The 21,070-nt window shown below is 39.9% G+C and overlaps 1 protein-coding gene across 1 annotated transcript in view; it reads left to right on the top strand.

Moving 5' to 3' along the window:
• Positions 1 to 21,070, top strand: part of TMPRSS15 (transmembrane serine protease 15) — a gene marked incomplete at its 5' end in the record, with an annotated part of 87,318 nt that overhangs the window by 34,328 nt on the left and 31,920 nt on the right. The window contains 3 exons of the mRNA XM_084625767.1: positions 624 to 729; positions 5,513 to 5,663; positions 6,920 to 7,061. Of these exons, the coding sequence (XP_084481893.1) occupies positions 624 to 729; positions 5,513 to 5,663; positions 6,920 to 7,061 (399 nt within the window). The remainder of the gene's footprint in view (positions 1 to 623; positions 730 to 5,512; positions 5,664 to 6,919; positions 7,062 to 21,070) is intronic.

The following is a 21,070-nucleotide window of genomic DNA, read 5'->3' on the forward strand; positions in this document are numbered from 1 at the left end:
CATTTAGCATTTTCACATTGCAAAAGAAAGTTTGAGCTCCTAGCCTCAACGAATTAATGTAGACAACTCTAGCAAACACATTACCAAACAATGTATGTTCCATGTTGATGTTGCTTCCACCTAAGACTTATTGTCCCAATCTTTTTTCCTCCCCCCCATATCCCATTATGGTATGAAGGGTTCGGAGTGGTATGGAGGGTACGGAGCGGGAAATAATCTCCCTCCAAAAGCCTGTACAATTGTCATAAGGGCAGACTTTGATTCATTCACTATAAACTCCTTGGATTAAATCCTGCCCCACCTGGTGAAATTCCCATTGACTTCAATGGGACCAGATTTTCACCCCTTGAGTAGTTGCTCAGTCATTTTGTAGGTTAAGGGCCCATTAAAATATACAAGTTTTAAAACTATTGCTTACCAACATGCATAACTTTACACATACATTTTCATCTGCTATTGTGACATTCCCCACTCTTCCCGTGTATTTCGCTCTATCTGCAGTTAACACTGCTGTTTCTGATATTTTTTACTAACCAGATTCTTTTTATTGACTATAATAATTTAGTGTCATCATCAAACTTTATCAACTTGATAGCCAATGAAAGATATTTATTGTTTTACAGGATTTTATATTTCAACACCCACAGGATTTACAGCAAGACAGGAGAGAGTTCGGCTTTTTAGCTTGCCTTTAGTTCCGGCTTCAGATCAATTCTGTCTAAGTTTTTGGTATGTTAGAAAGCATCTGCAAGTTATATAATTGCTAAATATCACCTTTTAATTAAGAATGATATCATATGTAAATGTATTTTTGTCATAAATTATTTGGTCAGTTGGTTCAAAGTCTAGAACCTGGCTTGACCATGCAGCAGCAGGAGTGCAGCACAGTTCTACAAATAGTTTGGATTCCAGGACAAAATAGAGATTCCTGTGGTGAAATCCTGGCCGTGTTGTAGTCAATGGGAATTGTGAAGTTAGGATTTCACTCCAGTTTTCTAACTATCCAGTTCCATAAGAAATTCCAACACGGGCCTTGATCCAAAGTCCACAGAAGTCAATGGGAATCTTTCATTGACTTCAGTGAGCTTTGGATCAGGTCCTATGGTTTGGCGATAAAACCAGCTCACAAGGAAGAGAGTAGCCAGGTAATTAAGAAAAAGTTATGTTATCCTTGTACAGTTTCTTCTCTGGTTTAGGTTTTCTGTCTTGTTTGAAATAAAAACTAGAGTATACCAAGGATTATTAAGGGTAATATTTGTTATATTAGAATTCTATGACAAATATTCAGTATTTAATTGCCTTCAAAATAAAATGTCTTTTATCCTATTGTTTCTAATACAGCCTAAAATCCAGTCCCAAAAGGTCTTGTTTGGGACCATTGTTGATTTTAATGGAGAATTCAGATTAAGAATCAGTTAAATGTACTGGTCACTAATCCTTACTCAAGTGCAAAACTTCCACTGAAAATATCAATAAACAACTGAATAAGACTGAATAAGAAAGATAGGATGTATGACAAGAGACCACCCTAGCTTAACCAGGTGATCTTCAATTTTCTGAAACTCAAAAAAGTGTACAAAAAGTGGAAATTAGGTCAAATTACAAAGTCTGAATATAAACAAATAACACAAGTATGTAGGGACAAAATGAGAAAGACCAACACATAAAATGAGATTAAACTAGCTAGAGACATAAAAGGTAACAAGAAAACATTCTACAAATATGTTAGAAGCAAAAAGAAGATCAAGGGCAAGGTAGGCCAATTACGCAATGTGGGGAGGAGACAATAACAGAAAATTTGAAATGGCAGAAGTGTTGAATGACTTTTTTTTCTCAGTTTTCCCCAAAAAGTTTAGTAGTAATTGGACATCTAACTTAATGAATGCCAGTTAAAATGAGGTAGGATTAGAGACTAAAAATAGGGAAAGAACAAGTTAAAAATTACTTAGACAAGTAAGATGTCTTCAAGTCACTAGGCCCTGAAGAAATATATTCTAGAATACTCAAGGAGTTAATTGCTAATGGTTCATATATTTCCTCAGTTATCTTTGAAAAGTCATGAAAAAGGTGAGATATTCTGGAGGACTGGAAAGGGGCAAAAATAGTGCCAATCTATAAAAAAGGGAATAAAGACAACCTGGGGAATTACAGACCAGTCATCTTAACCTCATTACTCGGAAAGATAATGTAGCAAATAATTAAGCAATCAATTTGCAAACATCTAGAAGATAATAAGTTGATAAGTGACAGTCAGCATGGTTTTGTCAAGAAACAATTATCTCAAACCAATCTAACAACTTTTTTGACAAGCCTTATGGATGTGGGGGATTGGTAGATGTGGTTTATCTTGACTTTAGTGAGGCTTTTGATACTGTCTTGCATGACCTTCTCTTAAACAAATTAGGGAAATACAACCTAGATGGAGCTACTATAAGGTGGGTGTAGTGGGGTGGTCACCCCACTCCTGCCTGGAAGGGCGTAAAGCAGCCCAGGAGAAGGCTGTGCCAGAGAAAAGCTGGGCTGATGGGGAAAGCAGCCACAGCTGTAGCCAGTGCAATCAGGCCCCAACTGGCCCCTATAAGAGGGTAGTGGGCCAGAAGCACAGATACTCTCTCTCTAGATGTGGAGAGGGATGGGCCTGACTGCTAGGAGCTAAGCAGGGCTCAAGGAAGGGCAGAGGAGCTTCGGCCTGGAACCTCCCCTCCCCTCCCCCGCCGCCAGGCTGCAGGCCTTGTTAAAGGCCAAAGAAAGATACTGGGGTTGCAGAGGGCAGCCCAAGGGTAGGCAGAGGCAACAGATCCAAACCCCCCTTGCCGGTGATGAGTGGCACATACACTTCAGTCTGCCCCAGGAAATGAGGCTAGTTGATGACTGGCAGTGACCATAGACTGAAGTGAGGTGGGGATAGAGGGTGGGGGTTCCCTTGTGAGGGGAGACCCAGATCTGTGGGGGTACTGCCTGAAAGGGGCAACGGGGTCCAGGAGGGACTCAGGCCCAGGGGCAAGTGGGACACTGGCCTACAGAGGGCGCTCCGGAGGCTGGGAATGCTAATTCTCTGGACAACCAGCCGGAGGCGCCGCAGGGGTGAGTCCCAGCCCTCTACAGTGGGTGCGTAACTGGTTGGAAAACCGTGCTCAGAGTAGTTATCAGTGGTTCACAGTCAACCTGGAAAGTCATATTGAGTGGCTCCCATACAGATCAGTTCTGGGTCCAGTTCTGTTCAACATCTTCATCAATGATTTAGATAATGGCATAGACAGTACACTTATAAACTTTGTGGATGATACCAAACGGGGAGGGATTGAAAGTGCTTTGGAGGATAGGATTAAAATTCAAAATGATCTGGACAAACTGGAGAAATAGTTTGAAGTCAATAGGATGAAATTCAATAAGGACAAATGCAAAGTACTCCATCTAGGAAGGAACACTCAGTTGCACATATACAACATGGGAAATGACTGCCTAGGAAGGAGTACTGTGGAAAGGGATCTGGGGGTCATAGTGGACACAAGCTAAATATGAGCCAACAGTGTAACACTGTTGCAAAAAAAGCAAACATTATGCTGGTAGGTATTAGCATGAGTGTTATAAGCAAGACACAAAAAGTAATTATTTCGCTCTGTGTGCTGATTAGGCCTCAACTGGAGTATTGTGTCCAGCTCTGGGCACCTTATTTCTGGACAAATTGGAGAAAGTCCATAGAAGAGCAACAAAAACTATTAAAGGTCTAGAAAACATAACCTATGAGAAAAGATTGAAAAAAATTGTTTAGTCTGGAGAAAAGAAGACTGTGGGGAGCGTAAGGGACGGGGACATGATAAGTTTTCAAGTACATAAAAAGGCGGTTATAAAGTTGTGGGAGAAAAGATGTTCTCTTTAATCTCTGAACATAGGATCAGAAGCAATGGGCTTAAATTACAGCAAGGATGGTTTAGGTTGGACATTAGGAAAAAATTCCTGTTACGATGGTTAAGCACTGGAATAAATTGCCTAAGGAGGTTGTGGAATCACCATCATTGGAGATTTTAAAGAGCAGGTTAGACAAACACCTGTCAGGGATGGCCTAGATAATATTTAGTCCTGATTCAGTGCAGGGGACTGGACTAGATGACATCTTCATGTCCCTTCCCGTCCTACACTTCTATGATTCTAAGAACTTCAGTATTAGACCTGGAGATAAGATGCAAAATTTTAACTGTGAGGGTAATTAATTGTTGGAACAGCTTACTAAAAGAATGAAACTTGGAGTCTTTAAATCAAGACTTGGTATTTGTCTAAAAGATATGGGGTGAAATCCTTGCCTCACTGAAAGTGAATGGGAGTTTTGCCACTGACTTCAATAGGGTTGAGATTCTACCCATACTAAAGTTCAACCACAACTTGCTCGTTCGTGGATGAAATTCTATGTCCTATGTTATACTGGAGCTCAAATTAGATGATCACAATGGTCCTTTCTAGTTCTGAAATCTCTGACCACTAGAAATTTTAAAAATAATAACAATATGGCCCATTTTTTCCACTTAGAAAACTTCAGGTAAACTTTTACACTCATTTGTTTGGATTTTATTGCAGAGTTTATTTCTGTTAAAATATCAAGATATTTACATTTTTAAAACTAAATCTTTAGTCTATAATGTCTTTATTTGTCTGGAAAAAAACAAACACAAAAAATGTTCTCTAAACTATATATCTAGCTTGAATTCTTTAAGACTTTTAAATATATTAATTCAAACAAGGAATCTCTGTTCTGCTTTGTCATTGATGTAGATACTACCTGAAGAAATTCTGAGTGGGAAGGAGAGAAAAAGACCCATAATGAAGTCATGAGGCTTAAAAACTCATATTATAATACCATTCTACCTTGTTGATCTTTCAGATGCCTGTCCAGGGATCGGCAGCCTTTGGCACATGCCCGGGTAAGCCCCCTGGTGGGCAGGGCCAGTTTGTTTACCTGCCACTTTCACAGGTTTGGTTTATCACGGTTCCCACTGGCTGCGATTTGCTGTCCCAGGCCAATGGGGGCTGCAGGAAGTGGTGGCCAGCACATCCCTCGTCCCACGCCACTTCCCGTAGCACCCATTGACCTGGAACGGCGAACCTCCCACAGTGGGAGCTGTGATCAGCCTAACCTGCTGATGCAACAGGTAAACAAACTGGCCCAGCCTACTAAGGGGCTTACCCTGGTGGGCCATGTGCCAAAGGTTGCCGATCCCTTTGCCAGTCCTTCAGAATGACACATGCTGGAAGTTATCAAAGTCTGAATATGATATTCTTTTGATACCCTGTACTGTAGAAATTTGCAAATATCTGTGGGATATTAGAAACAAATTCCCAGCATTTATTGGGTGAAAATACATTAAAACCTTTTAGTTTTTGACCTGTCTTGAATTCGTAAAGCTATGCAATGAAAAGCTTGAATTAGTATTTTCAGTATGATATTTCTTTTTATTCACTCATATGGATGAATTCCAGTCTGATAGGATAATATAAAATCTTGGTATTTCCCCTCCAGGTATCATATGTATGGTACTAATGTTTATCGTTTAAGTATTAACATCATGAATAGCAGTAACATGGAGAAGACAGTTTTCCAGAAAGAAGGAAATTATGGAAACAACTGGAATTACGGACAAGTAACATTAAATGAAACATCTAATTTTAAGGTTTGTTAAGCTATTACTCTTTTTTATTACTTGAAGCTAACTCTCTTTCACTTTATTTTCCATCAACCTTTGTAACCGTTTGCAGTATTCCACATCTGCCAAAGTAATATCCTTTGTTGTCTACTAACACTTACTGTCAAATAATTATTAGTATGCAGAAGACCGGGGCTTCAGAACTGAACTGTGTATTTTCTAGGGTTTAAATTGTTGTTGTTGTTATGGTAGGACAGGGAGACTTACTGCTGTCTGAGGACAGCCAGCTTTATATCCAAAGAAAGCTCTTGGTCACAGCAAGGGAAATCTGAGAACATATCCAAATCTGATTGTAAGTTGAAATACTTTGATCGTGAATAACATATGAAGCATTTGTCCCTAATGAGATTTGACCAGAAACTTTAGATTCCCAAGTAGTTCATCCAATTAATTACATAATTATATATTGGAATTTCCAATGTTTTGGAAATGTTTTTTTATATCCAGCTAGGTAAAAAAATGACTCTACTTGTATCAAAAATCAAAAGGAATTATTCTCTAGTAGAACTACTCTAGGTAGTTTTTTTCAGCTATTCTGAATTAGACAACAAATTCATTCCATAAGTATTAGGGATGACCAGTCATTTGAGCAAAATCACTTCTGGAAAAGAGTGCTAATGATTGCAGTTACCATCTGAGCAAACAAATGCTCTTGTAATGTGGGTATAGTCAGTTTTCCAGGAAACCTGGATTTCCTTTTAACACCATGAAGAATATTGCATTTGGCTGTTCAGATCACCAGCACTTAATATTTGGTAATAGGCCTGCTGGAGGTAATAGTAGGTTTGGGGCACAGCAAATTCTCTTCTGATTAAACTAGTTCACCTCCTTATAAATAAAAGGAGATAAGCCAATTAAGGCCAGCAGAGAATTTAAACCATAATGATTTCAGATTCTGTGTGTGGAAACTTCATTATAATAAATAATGAAATTATTGAACTGCATATTCAGTGTTCTGACTCATTTGATATATAGGGTATAGATGAGTGGATCTCTCCATTTGTAAGCATGAACCACAACCTAGTCTTCGGTAGCGCTGTTTCACAAAGTTTTCTAGCGGGGAATTATCTCTTGTCATTAGTGACTCACCAATGGAATGTCAGACCAGAGATTATGGTAGAAATTAAAAAAATGCATGAAACAAGGGAAAATCTGTTCAGAAGGCACAGATCGTTAGATCATTTAGCATTACATTCTAAATTTGTGTTTTTCATGAATTTCAGGTTATTATTGATGCCTTTAAAAACCCAGGTCAAAGTGATATTGCCCTGGATGACATTGGCCTGATAAGTGGACAGTGTAAGGAAAGCATTTATCCAGAACCAACTTTGGTTCCAACAAGCACTACTCCACCTTCACTTCCCAGTAAGTCAGTTTTAAAGTAAAGTACAGTATATGTTTATTTTCTATGAGTATATTTGTTTGTAAACATTTTCAACTCTTTGATTACTTAGACCTTTGTTTGTAGTTACAAATCAGAGGTCAAAATCTTAGCTGGCATATATCATCAAAGCTCTGTTGATATGCACAGGGCTATATTGATTTACATCCATTAAGGATCAGGGCCTAGATTTTGAAAGTATCAAAGAATAAATCATTTACATTTTTAAGGCCCACTAAAGAACTCTAATCCCATCTCAAAAATATGTAGAAAGGGAGGTTTCCTGGAATTTTATTTTAATGTTCATATTAGACTTTACATTTTGAAAGCAATACAGAATAACCAGGTGGTTTGACCATGCCACACACTGACATCAGTAAGGGATTACATGGCTAAAATTTCATGGAGCTCTGGCTGTGTATCTACATCTGTATTTTAACAGAGCTGAAAACTCTGTGCTTGGTAGGTAACTTTCTTGTTCAAATGGGCAAGCCTCTAGTGTTCCAAGCCTGGTTTTAGAGTCAAATACCAGCATGGCAGGACCACCCAAGTTTAGGGGCACCATCCAAATATTCCTCCCAAACAACAGTTTAATTTAAAGTTCATGAACTATTAAAATCCGTGGCTGTAAACCTCCTTTCTGGTGCACCAGACTCCTCTGTCTATATCATTCCTAGAAAGTTCACAGGGAGACATTGTGTGGAGACCACAGAGATTTAAAATTCCTGAATTTATATTGTTTGCAGGTTTTTAAACTCTTTTTCTTTAATGCAACCATAACTTTGTATTTAGAACATGCATATAACACAGTGTAGAATCAATATATCTGATATTAACTCAGTGGGCTAGACCCACCGATCCTTCTAGGTGCCTTATAAACATATGAGTAGAGCTGGTCAAAAAATGGTGAAAATTTATTTTGTTTTGGAGACGTTTTTGCATTTTTTTGTGGAAAAAAAGTCATGGGAATTTTGATAATTAAAAGAAAAAAAGCTTTATGTGTGCCCAGAAGGTCTGAAATAATTGAAATGAACAATAAGTGCATGAGAATCCTGTTTCATACTGGATTTACTGTCCTTTATAAATCCTTCTAGTTGCTAACTTGGCAACATATAGTAAATAATGATGGTCTTAAATGAAAATAACGGGGGTAATTTATTGGCTGTGTTTCCAATCACACAAAGTACTGTTTACTAATATTGACATTCCACTAAAAATCCCATCACATCTAAATGTAAAGCGTCAGTAATGGAAAGCAAACTAAAACTTTTTGACTTTTATGATAAAAGATTATTTTTAAACCTTCCTTGCAATAAATATAAGAGGAAAGGAAAGCTCAAAAGAAAGTTTGTGTCCAAAGTTAAACTTGGACAACAAATTAATCTTAATCACCATAATAAATTAGTTTTGTTCTTTGCTTTGTAGGCCTTCATTTATGTAAAATTCTCAGTGAGTTTTCAATAATATTATCTAGCAATATGGTATTCACTGAGTGTGAGAACATGGATCATTCTTGGTTCATGGAGCAGTGTGATGGAGCTATCTTAATCTATTTCAATCTGGATACATCCTTTTCCATTTGAGCTGCATTAGAAGTTGAAAGTTTTTGAGATTGAAGCACATGAGTAAACTTCCACCAGTTTTTGAAATAATGCAAAAGAACGTTGAAGGATGTTCTAATGGTAAATAAATGACCAATACACTGCTCAGTTCCATCTGTGGGATGATGGAATCAGTATAAGAATTCTGTTTTACCACTGACAGCCATGTGCTGACCTGGTTTTAAATCTATAACACATTTCCAAAGCTGAGTTTTATCCTTTTTCTTATGCCATTACACAAGAAATGAACATTTCTGCACAGTTGAAATATTAAATTTAATCATATATCTAAAGTATCAAGACCAACATGTAACATACAATGCATGGAACTGATGGTGAGCACCCCGATCGGATCATCTTGTCCTTCACAGTGAAAATAAAGCATGCTTTCTGAGGACACAGGATGGTAGAAAATTATGAGCATATCTTGTTTGCTTTCTTATAGCATTCCTATATCTAAGGCATACTAAAAACTATCTTGTCTTTAAGCTGTCAAAGGTCCTGAGTGCTTCAAAGTAATATTGAACTACAAAAATAGACTTTGTGCAAGTTTAGTACTGATACTGATTTCATTACAAATTTCATGTCAGAAAACAAGAGATGAGAGGAATCTGAGTTGAGTCAATTTCTTCTGCTAGGCATTATGCTTCAGTAAAATGTGGTGTTGTCTTTTGCAGTAGCACAAAACACTATTGAAATGCCAAGCATTTCTGTAGCTTTTTTGCATGACTGTCAGTTCTACATTTTTATTTGCAATATTCATTGCTGTAATCTGTGAATGCTCATTTTCAAATCATGTTTTGACACTGAGCATAACACACAAATAGAGTGGAAATGACTAAGAGTAGTTTTTGCAACTGAGTTGGTTGTATCCATCTAGATTATGATTATGGCCAATGCACAAGGGAGCTTTATGTGAGTAAGGATTCAGGGCTGGGCCCATTTAGATTAATTAACAGAGCTGTCTTCAAAAGTGCTCAGAAAATCTTCTGTAGTGCACAGTTGCCAACTTTCACGCGGTAAATAAGCATCCCAACTTTCACAATAAGCCAAAAATCAAGCTAAGCCCATTTCAAAGCAAGGCCAAAACAAGCCAATCCCTAAGAACCCCAACACTCTATGTGACTCCAACACTCTATCTAGATCCCCCCGGTGTGGGGGGCTGTGGGACTGTGGTGGGCCTGCTGTGCACCCCTGACTCTGTCCCCCCCGCTTACTCCTGCTTGCCCCTTGCCCCTGCTTGCCAGGAGCCGATCAAAAAAAAAAAAGCAAGAAGATACAACAAGCTACAAACCAAACAAGCTACAAGCCAAAAACTAGCCAACAAGCAACTCACAAGCCAATTAAGCCAAAACCAAGCCCAATTTCTGCGTTTTTTTCCACGGGTTTGGCATGTCTGCTGTAGTGTCATCATCAGCGGAAAAAAAATGTGTGATTGCAGTTTGTTACTGGTAACTAGCATCAAGCATAAAGTCCAAAATAACTGCATAATACTTTTATAAACCCCACTCAGGATGTTGCCAATATTTTTTCTCAACATGAGCAAAATCAATTACTTTTCTACTGTATTTCCTTACCAGGGTAGTGCTTAGAGGATTGTGAAGAATGTGTCTTATGCTTAGACTTCACAAGATCAAATTTTGCCCCAAGCAACAACAAGCCATACCATTTTAAGGTAGCCGTTGTTGCTCTGCTAAAACCATCAGATGATATTGATTCAGAAAGCCAATTAACTATTGAAATCTCTGTGTGTGTGTGTGTTTCATAATAGAATGCTAGTGTCATCATTTGTTGTTGATCCTATCTATAGAAAGTAGACTTCCCTATAAACCCTTTGAACCATAACTCTAACTTGACATATTTTCTAACTCTACATAATTTCTACATAAAATGTCTGTCTTGAGACTCCTGGCACTATTTTTTCTCTTTTAGAGCTTTTGACATTTCTTGCCAAGAATAATAGGCAAATAGGAACCCGTTTAGTAGGGCTATCAAAGGAAAATATTAAGCCATTCCTTATGTTCCAGAGCTTCCTCCTGAGAGAATTTTGTGGACAATCTCAACAGGAACTTTCCCATTGTGCAGGCGGTCTCTAAGTGGCTGTGGAGGAATTCATTGCTTAATTCTGCTAAACTTGCAATGAAAAAAACAGTGCTCTGCATATTAGGTAATTAAGATCACATTCTTTCACTGTTTGCCCTTCTACAATGGTCATCCCTCTCTAACCACTGAGGTCCAAATGTGGAATGCAATGAGTGGCAAAGACCAAAAATAGGTACACAAAACAATTCTCCATGCAGGAAAATTAGAGTATAGTGGGAGTCCTTCCCTTAGGGTAAATGACTCTTCCTGTAACCTCAATTTCAATATTCTTTATTTTTGTTGTAAATAATTGTCAACAATAGAAGTGAGGAGACACCAAATTTGTTTTAATCATAGGTAACTCTGGGACAAAAATAAGTAAAATCCCTCAAAATGAGGTATACTTAAAAGATATGGCAACAATACATTTCAGACAGAAACCATCTTTTATCACCTCTCCTTCATTATCATTCTCATCTTTAGTTCTTCAGATGAATTTTGCAAAATGGAAATGTTGAAATATCCCAATAAATGCCATTTTCTTCTGGGCTTTTTCTTCACTTCATAGAGCTTCTTGTCTGGAGATGTTTAGTTCAATTTTGCAGACTGAAGAGGTAAATGTATTTTGATGCCAAAAGTTTAGATGCTTCTCTGAAATGAATGTACTAATCTTTGTAGGGTCACCAGTCACTAATGGAGAATGACCTCCAAGTATTTCTGCTGGTCCCTTATAGTTTTGACGATGTAAGTTTCACATCCTCAGAGACAGAAGCTCAATTTCTGCCCATAGTTAAAAGAACCCCACTTACTTAAGTGGGGTTGCATGGGATGTGACTAAGGGCAAAGTTTGGGCCTGTGAATGTTAGAAGAGATAAAATCTTGTAAAACAAACAAAGATCATATAGATATTGCCAAGCAAACAGAATATTGCAATATGTATTGTTTTTTCCAAATCCCTCATCTCCATAAAAAATTAAGGCGTGCAAGTTTCTTAGTCAATTGGCATTAATCATAAACCCTAGAATTGGCGACTGATTTACAAATGTAGCTTTTTATTATAGCCAAAATCTTTAATTAGATGTTTTTTTTTCTTGGTGTGCAGGATGCTGCATTCTTTTCAACTTGCGGGATCTAAGAATTTTATCCTGTGCAGATAAAATAGTATTATTAGAGAAACAGAGAGCCAGTTTCAACCAAGAAGATATATATATTATCACTTCAAATATTCTATTCTTTACACACATGCACACACAATTCGTATATGTCTTGTCTATAGAGTAGGTTTTTTGTCAGATCATAACTCATGAGAAAAATTGTTCCATGGAAAAGACAAATGGCTACTTTTAGCACTTAGAAAGATTATGTGAATGAGCTAATAGATATCCAATGAAGTGAAAGTAACTGACATAAGTATTTGAGAAATTCAACTATCACCCATTTTACACTTGTTCTGTTGTTGTGGCCCTTTTATCTAATAACACTGCTTATCAGGGATACTAAAGATCCATTATAATACAAGTCTTTTGTTGCTTTATTACAGAATACATACCATCTTTTCTAAATAGGTGGACCACCATTAGTGTAAATGGTATCATCATAATTAGAATGGCAGATACTGTAAGTGCTTCTGCCAATTCCTTACTGTCATTTGTCTCTAGACAGCTTGTAATATATCTTGCTAGACCAAGTATAAAAGATGTCTTACTAGCCAGCTGTTTAATGTGAAATTATACTTGAAATTTATCTAAAATAGTAGCTCGTAAATATTTAAAAGCAGTGACCCTTTTGAAACTCTTCCATTTAGTGTATAAATACTATGAGTGCTATCCATTTTGGCAGGCTCACTAATGCCACTGAAGTCTGGATGTATTTTCACAGGATCCTGACTACTCACCTTAACATATATTTTATTAAAATATATTTTGAAAGGCTAAGATACACATGCAGAGCTCTCAAAACTCTGTTAAAAAAAAAACCTTTATAAGTAACCCCTACACTTGTTCAGTATAGTCACACTATAATAATACCCTGCACGTACATAGCCCTTTTCATCCAAAAAGTTGCAAGTGTTTTAAAAAGGTGGATAAGTATTCTCATCTCCATGTTACATATGGGGAAACTGCGGCATAGAGAGGTGAAATGATTTGTTCCAGATCACACAGTGAAGCAGTAGTTGAGCTGGGACTAAAATCATAGAATATCAGGGTTGGAAGGGACCCCTGAAGGTCATCTAGTCCAACCCCCTGCTCGAAGCAGGACCAATTCCCAGTTAAATCATCCCAGCCAGGGCTTTGTCAAGCCTGACCTTAAAAACCTCTAAGGAAGGAGATTCTACCACCTCCCTAGGTAACGCATTCCAGTGTTTCACCACCCTCTTAGTGAAAAAGTTTTTCCTAATATCCAATCTAAACCTCCCCCACTGCAACTTGAGACCATTACTCCTCATTCTGCCATCTGCTACCATTGAGAACAGTCTAGAGCCATCCTCTTTGGAACCCCCTTTCAGGTAGTTGAAAGCAGCTATCAAATCGCCCCTCATTCTTCTCTTCTGCAGGCTAAACAATCCCAGCTCCCTCAGCATCTCCTCATAAGTCATGTGTTCTAGACCCCTAATCATTTTTGTTGCCCTTCGCTGGACTCTCTCCAATTTATCCACATCCATCTTGTAGTGTGGGGCCCAAAACTGGACACAGTACTCCAGATGAGGCCTCACCAATGTCGAATAGAGGGGAACGATCACGTCCCTCAATCTGCTCGCTATGCCCCTACTTATACATCCCAAAATGCCATTGGCCTTCTTGGCAACAAGGGCACACTGCTGACTCATATCCAGCTTCTCGTCCACTGTCACCCCTAGGTCCTTTTCCGCAGAACTGCTGCCTAGCCATTCGGTCCCTAGTCTGTAGCGGTGCATTGGATTCTTCCATCCTAAGTGCAGGACCCTGCACTTATCCTTATTGAACCTCATCAGATTTCTTTTGGCCCAATCCTGCAATTTGTCTAGGTCCTTCTGTATCCTATCCCTCCCCTCCAGCGTATCTACCACTCCTCCCAGTTTAGTATCATCCGCAAATTTGCTGAGAGTGCAATCCACACCATCCTCCAGATCATTTATGAAGATATTGAACAAAACCGGCCCCAGGACCGACCCTTGGGGCACTCCACTTGATACCGGCTGCCAACTAGACATGGAGCCATTGATCACTACCCGTTGAGCCCGACAATCTAGCCAGCTTTCTACCCACCTTACAGTGCATTCATCCAGCCCATACTTCCTTAACTTGCTGACAAGAATACTGTGGGAGACCGTGTCAAAAGCTTTGCTAAAGTCGAGAAACAATACATCCACTGCTTTCCCTTCATCCACAGAACCAGTAATCTCATCATAAAAGGCAATTAGATTAGTCAGGCATGACCTTCCCTTGGTGAATCCATGCTGGCTGTTCCTGATCACTTTCCTCTCATGCAAGTGCTTCAGGATTGATTCTTTGAGGACCTGCTCCATGATTTTTCCAGGGACTGAGGTGAGGCTGACTGGCCTGTAGTTCCCTGGATCCTCCTCCTTCCCTTTTTTAAAGATTGGCACTACATTAGCCTTTTTCCAGTCATCCGGGACTTCCCCCGTTCGCCACGAGTTTTCAAAGATAATGGCCAATGGCTCTGCAATCAGAGCCACCAATTCCTTCAGCACTCTCGGATGCAACTCGTCCAGCCCCATGGACTTGTGCACATCCAGCTTTTCTAAATAGTCCCTAACCACCTCTATCTCCACAGAGGGCTGGCCATCTCTTCCCCATTTTGTGATGCCCAGCGCAGCAGTCTGGGAGCTGACCTTGTTAGTGAAAACAGAGGCAAAAAAAGCATTGAGTACATTAGCTTTTTCCACATCCTCTGTCACTAGGTTGCCTCCCTCATTCAGTAAGGGGCCCACACTTTCCTTGGCTTTCTTCTTGTTGCCAACATACCTGAAGAAACCCTTCTTGTTACTCTTGACATCTCTTGCTAGCTACAGCTCCAGGTGCGATTTGGCCCTCCTGATATCATTCCTACATGCCTGAGCAATATTTTTATACTCTTCCCTGGTCATATGTCCAACCTTCCACTTCTTGTAAGCTTCTTTTTTATGTTTAAGATCCGGTAGGATTTCACCATTAAGCCAAGCTGGTCGCCTGCCATATTTACTATTCTTTCGACTCATTGGGATGGTTTGTCCCTGTAACCTCAACAGGGATTCCTTGAAATACAGCCAGCTCTCCTGGACTCCTTTCCCCTTCAAGTTAGTCCCCCAGGGGATCCTGGCCATCCGTTCCCTGAGGGAGTCGAAGTCTGCTTTCCTGAAGTCCAGGGTCCGTATCCTGCTGCTTACCTTTCTTGCCTACAGCCTAAGTCTCCTGACCTGAGTCCTCTGTTCTAGCTGTGCGTCCAGGAACAAAGGGAGAGTGCAGTGTCATAAAACAAATAAAAGCTCACATCAGCAAATGGTCCTATGGTGGTATACCAACGGTTCATGGTGGTATACACACTTACGGCTCTATAGAAATAATAATAATGGCATATCTTCAATGCTCTCTTTTAAAGCATAATCCAGTTGTGGCCTGTTGAATTATTCATCTTAAAAATAGAAGAACAGAGCTAGTTTTATGCACTGCCATGCAAGACAGCTAGGTTCCCTCTCAAGCTCTGAAAAAAGGAGCTGCACAGAAAACAGAGGGGAGAGAAAATCTAATGGCTTGAGGAAATGTTCTTTGTGGCAGGGAGACACACACTGAAATAGGTTCAGAAGGTCTATTGAAAGCATTGCTAAAGCTTTTCCTATAGGGTTAGATTAGATAATTTGTAATATTAAGTGGTCTGGGCTAAAATCTTCCCTGTGTTTCATTGGCTCACTGGGGAAGAATTCTTCCTTTCACCCACCAATGTATCTGCATAGGAGTAAGGAAGGATACACTCCTAGTGCTCTATTGAACACAATTATAACAATTCCTAATAATAATTCTAAGCTTTTCACAGGCCTTGGTCAGTACATCTGCTGCCACACAGGTCTCTTAGGGCAGGATCCACCAGTTTGGCAGTATAGTCAGGTCCCTGATTTTTGGGGTACATGCTCCAGTTAGTAGTTTGCAATAGAGGGGTAGAGGAGTTTGCAAGTGATCCTTTTGGATGAGCACTAAAGTGAGTTCCAGAACACAGTTCTCTTCTCACTCTCATCATCATCTGGAACTATCCTACCCTGTGCTGGCAACAGAGCTCCAGAGCTCACTGCACAGTTTACATCCCTTGTTCCATCTCTTGCATGGCCTTAGCCAACGATTGGCAGGCTTTTCCTTTTTACAGGTAATACCAGTGATTGGCAGTACAGTGTGGTAAGGGATGCTCTGGAATAGCTCACTGTATTCAAAGCTGCCTACAAGAGTCAGAACTCAATTCCTTTGGGAATTGGGTATCCAAATTCCTTAGGCGACTTTGAAAATCTCAGCCCTAGAATTTTACTGTGGTATTTAAACAAGAGTGCAATACAGAAGTATAGGAAATCATTCAAGATATTGTGGTAGGCTAATGCTTTAATTATGGCCAAAGCTGAATGAAAAAGCATGAAATCTTTTCCCAAAAAATTTTCTTGGCATTATTTTTCACATATATATGAAATTTTGTCATTATATATATAATTATATATATGTGTGAAAAATAATGCCAAGAAAATTTTTATATATAATTATAGAAAATTATATATAATTTAAAATTTGTCATATATATATATACATATATATATATATGACAAATTTTAAATGGCTAATTATCTGACCCACTTTGTCATTTTAGTTCCACATGGTGTCCATTAATAATTTATTCAGTGGACAAAGAAAGGAAAGGACCTCTGTGTCTAAGAACAACAAGTATTTTCCAAGGCTAGCAAATCAAATACAAAGACATTTAGAAAGAGAGTAAATGACAGAGAGATGTTGCTAACTAAAATTCCAAGTTTCAGAGTAACAGCCGTGTTAGTCTGTATTCGCAAAAAGAAAAAGAGTACTTGTGGCACCTTGGAGACTAACCAATTTATTTGAGCATAAACTTTCGTGAGCTACAGCTCACTTCATCAGATGCATACTGAGGAAAGTGTAGAAGATCTTTTTATATACACACAAAGCATGAAAAAATACCTCCTCCCACCCTACTCTCCTGCTGGTAATAGCTTATCTAAAGTGATCACTCTCCTTACAATGTGTATGATAATCAAGTTGGGCCATTTCCAGCACAAATCCAGGTTTTCTCACCCCCACCCCCGCCCACACACACAAACGCACTCTCCTGCTGGTAATAGCTTATTTAAAGTGACCACTCTCCTTACAATGTGTATGATAATCAAGGTGGGCCATTTCAAGCACAAATCCAGGGTTTAACAAGAACGTCTGGGGGGTGGGTAGGAAAATACAAGAGGAAATAGGTTACCTTGCATAATGACTTAGCCACTCCCAGTCTCTATTCAAGCCTAAGTTAATTGTATCAAATTTACAAATGAATTCTAATTCAACAGTTTCTTGCTGGAGTCTGGATTTGAAGTTTTTTTTGTTGTAATATCACAACTTTCATGTCTGTAATCGCGTGACCAGAGAGATTGAAGTGTTCTCCGACTGGTTTATGAATGTTATAATTATTGACATCTGATTTGTGTCCATTTATTCTTTTATGTAGAGACTGTCCAGTTTGACCAAAGTACATGGCAGAGGGGCATTGCTGGCACATGATGGCATATATCACATTGGTGGATGTGCAGGTGAACGAGCCTCTGATAGTGTGGCTGATGTTATTAGGCCCTGTGATGGTGTCCCCTAAATAGATATGTGGGCACAGTTGGCAACGGGCTTTGTTGCAAGGATAGGTTCCTGGGTTAGTGGTTCTGTTGTGTGGTATGTGGTTGCTGGTGAGTATTTGCTTCAGGTTGGGGGGCTGTCTGTAGGCAAGGACTGGCCTGTCTCCCAAGATTTGTGAGAGTGTTGGGTCATCCTTCAGGATAGGTTGTAGATCCTTAATAATGCGTTGGAGGGGTTTTAGTTGGGGGCTGAAGGTGACGGCCAGTGGCGTTCTGTTATTTTCTTTGTTAGGCCTGTACTGAAGTAGGAGACTTCTGGGAACTCTTCTGGCTCTATCAATCTGTTTCTTCACTTCGCAGGTGGGTATTGTAGTTGTAAGAATGCTTGATAGAGCTCTTGTAGGTCTTTGTCTCTGTCTGAGGGGTTGGAGCAAATGTGGTTGTATCGCAGAGCTTGGCTGTAGACGATGGATCATGTGGTGTGGTCAGGGTGAAAGCTGGAGTCATGTAGGTAGGAATAGCGGTCAGTAGGTTTCCGGTATAGGGTGGTGTTTATGTGACCACCATTTATTAGCACTGTAGTGTCCAGGAAGTGGATCTCTTCTGTGGACTGGACCAGGCTGAGGTTGATGGTGGGATGGAAATTGTTGAAATCATGGTGGAATTCCTCAAGGGCTTCTTTTCCATGGGTCCAGATGATGAAGATGTCATCAATATAGCACAAGTAGAGTAGGGGCGTTAGGAGATGAGAGCTGAGGAAGCGTTGTTCTAAGTCAGCCATAAAAATGTTGGCATATTGTGGGGCCATGCGGGTACCCATAGCAGTGCCGCTGATCTGAAGGTATACATTGTCCCCAAATGTAAAATAGTTATGGGTAAGGACAAAGTCACAAAGTTCAGCCACCATGTTAGCCGTGACATTATCGGAGATAGTGTTCTTGACGGCTTGTAGTCCATCTTTGTGTGGAATGTTGGTGTAGAGGGCTTCTACATCCATAGTGGCCAGGATGGTGTTATCAGGAAGATCACCGATGGATTGTAGTTTCCCCAGGAAGTCAGTGGTGTCTCAAAGGTAGCTGGGAGTGCTGGTAGTGTAGGGCCTGAGGAGGGAGTCTACATAGCCAGACAATTCTGCTGTCAGGGTGCCAATGCCTGAGATGATGGGGCGCCCAGGATTTCCAGGTTTATGGATCTTGGGTAATAGATAGAATATCCCAGGTCGGGGTTCCAGAGGTGTGTCTGTGCGGATTTGATCTTGTGCTTTTTCAGGGAGTTTCTTGAGGAAATGCTGTAGTTTCTTTTGGTAACTCTCAGTGGGATCAGAGGGTAATGGCTTGTAGAAAGTGGTGTTGGAGAGCTGCCGAGCAGCCTCTTGTTCATATTCCGACCTATTCATGATGACAACAGCACCTCCTTTGTCAGCCTTTTTGATTATGATGTCAGAATTGTTTCTGAGGCTGTGGATGGCATTGTGTTCTGCACGGCTGAGGTTATGGGGCAAGTGATGCTGCTTTTCCACAATTTCAGCTCATGCACGTCGGCGGAAGCACTCTATGTAGAAGTCCAGTCTGCTGTCTCGACCTTCAGGAGGAGTCCCCCTAGAATCCTTCTTTTTGTAGTGTTGGTAGGGAGGTCTCTGTGGATTAGTATGTTGTTCAGAGGTGTGTTGGAAATATTCCTTGAGTCAGAGACGTCGAAAATAAGATTCTAGGTCACCACAGAACTGTATCATGTTTGTGGGGGTGGAGGGGCAGAAGGAGAGGCCCCGAGATAGGACAGCTGCTTCTGCTGGGCTGAGAGTATAGTTGGATAGGTTAACAATATTGCTGGGTGGGTTGAGGGAACCATTGCTGTGGCCCCTTGTGGCATGTAGTAGTTTAAAAAGTTTAGTGTCCTTTTTCTTTTGTAGAGAAGCAAAGTGTGTGTTGTAAATGGCTTGTCTAGTTTTAGTAAAGTCCAACCACGAGGAAGTTTGTGTGGAAGGTTGGTTTTTTATGAGAGTATCCATTTTGGAGAGCTCATTCTTAATCTTTCCCTGTTTGCTGTAGAGGATGTTGATCAGGTGATTCCGCAGTTTCTTTGAGAGCGTGTGGCACAAGCTGTCAGCATAGTCTGTGTGGTATGTAGATTGTAATGGACTTTTTACCTTCAGTCCTTTTGGTACAATGTCCATCTGTTTGCATTTGGAGAGGAAGATGATGTCTGTCTGTATCTGTACAAGTTTTTTCATGCAGTTGATAGATTTCCACTCCATACGGCTAAATGCAGTGCCTTGCATAATGACAGGTTTCAGGGTAACAGTACAAGGCAGAGTAATGCCCCTCTGCCATGTACATTGGTCAAACTGGACAGTCTCTGCGTAAAAGAATAAATGGACACAAATCAGATGTCAAGAATTATAACATTCATAAACCAGTCGGAGAACACTTCAATCTCTCTGGTCACGCGATTACAGACATGAAAGTTGTGATATTACAACAAAAAAACTTCAAATCCAGACTCCAGAGAGAAACTGTTGAATTGGAATTCATTTGCAAATTTGATACAATTTACTTAGGCTTGAATAGAGACTGGGAGTGGCTAAGTCATTATGCAAGGTAACCTATTTCCCCTTGTTTTTTCCTATCTCCCCCCCCCCCCCGACGTTCTTGTTAAATCCTGGATTTGTGCTGGAAATGGCCCAACTTGATTATCATACACATTGTAAGGAGAGTGATCACTTTAGATAAGCTATTACCAGCAGGAGAGTGGGGTGGGAGGAGGTATTTTTTCATGCTTTGTGTGTATATAAAAAGATCTTCTACACTTTCCACAGTATGCATCCGATGAAGTGAGCTGTAGCTCATGAAAGCTTATGCTCAAATAAATTGGTTAGTCTCTAAGGTGCCACAAGTACTCCTTTTCTTTTTAAAATTCCAAGGTTTGCATTAATTTTTTGTGGGTTTTTCTAGTTGTAAATCTTGAATGACAAGCATTTAAAATATTGTACAGCCAAACAATACAGTGTATGTTTAAAACTTTTCATGTATAAAGCCTTCAAGCTCTGCTCTCTTGTAATCTTAGGAATCCTTGATCAACAAATAAGGGAGAGATTGTGACCATTTCCTCTGCCAGAGTTCAAGGGGAGGGCTTCACCAAGAGTGGTCACCGTTGCAGCACTTGTGTTCCCCAGAACACAAGAAGCACATAAGCAACAGAATCTACAAAAAGGCTTTTGATGGAAGCGCAGTACTGCCCAGCTCTGCATCAGCCAGCAGAACTGACTGGCTCTGGACAGTAGTGCATATTATATCTTCTTAAGGAGAAGAGCAGATGCTGTGTTCCCTAGGAGCTCTGTTAGATACTCTGCTTCCCTGAGACTCAGTGGTCGCACTGGGGTTGATTGACTCCTCACTGCCCGTGGTTCACAATTGTGTATTAATAGCACCATCTGGCTCTGAACCTTCATACTGTTACTGTAAAGCTGAATGCAAGTTCATTCTCTTTATAAAAATGTTGC

Source organism: Lepidochelys olivacea (genome assembly GCF_965140295.1).
Source record: "Lepidochelys olivacea isolate rLepOli2 genome assembly, chromosome: 1".
NCBI lineage: Eukaryota > Metazoa > Chordata > Testudines > Cheloniidae > Lepidochelys > Lepidochelys olivacea.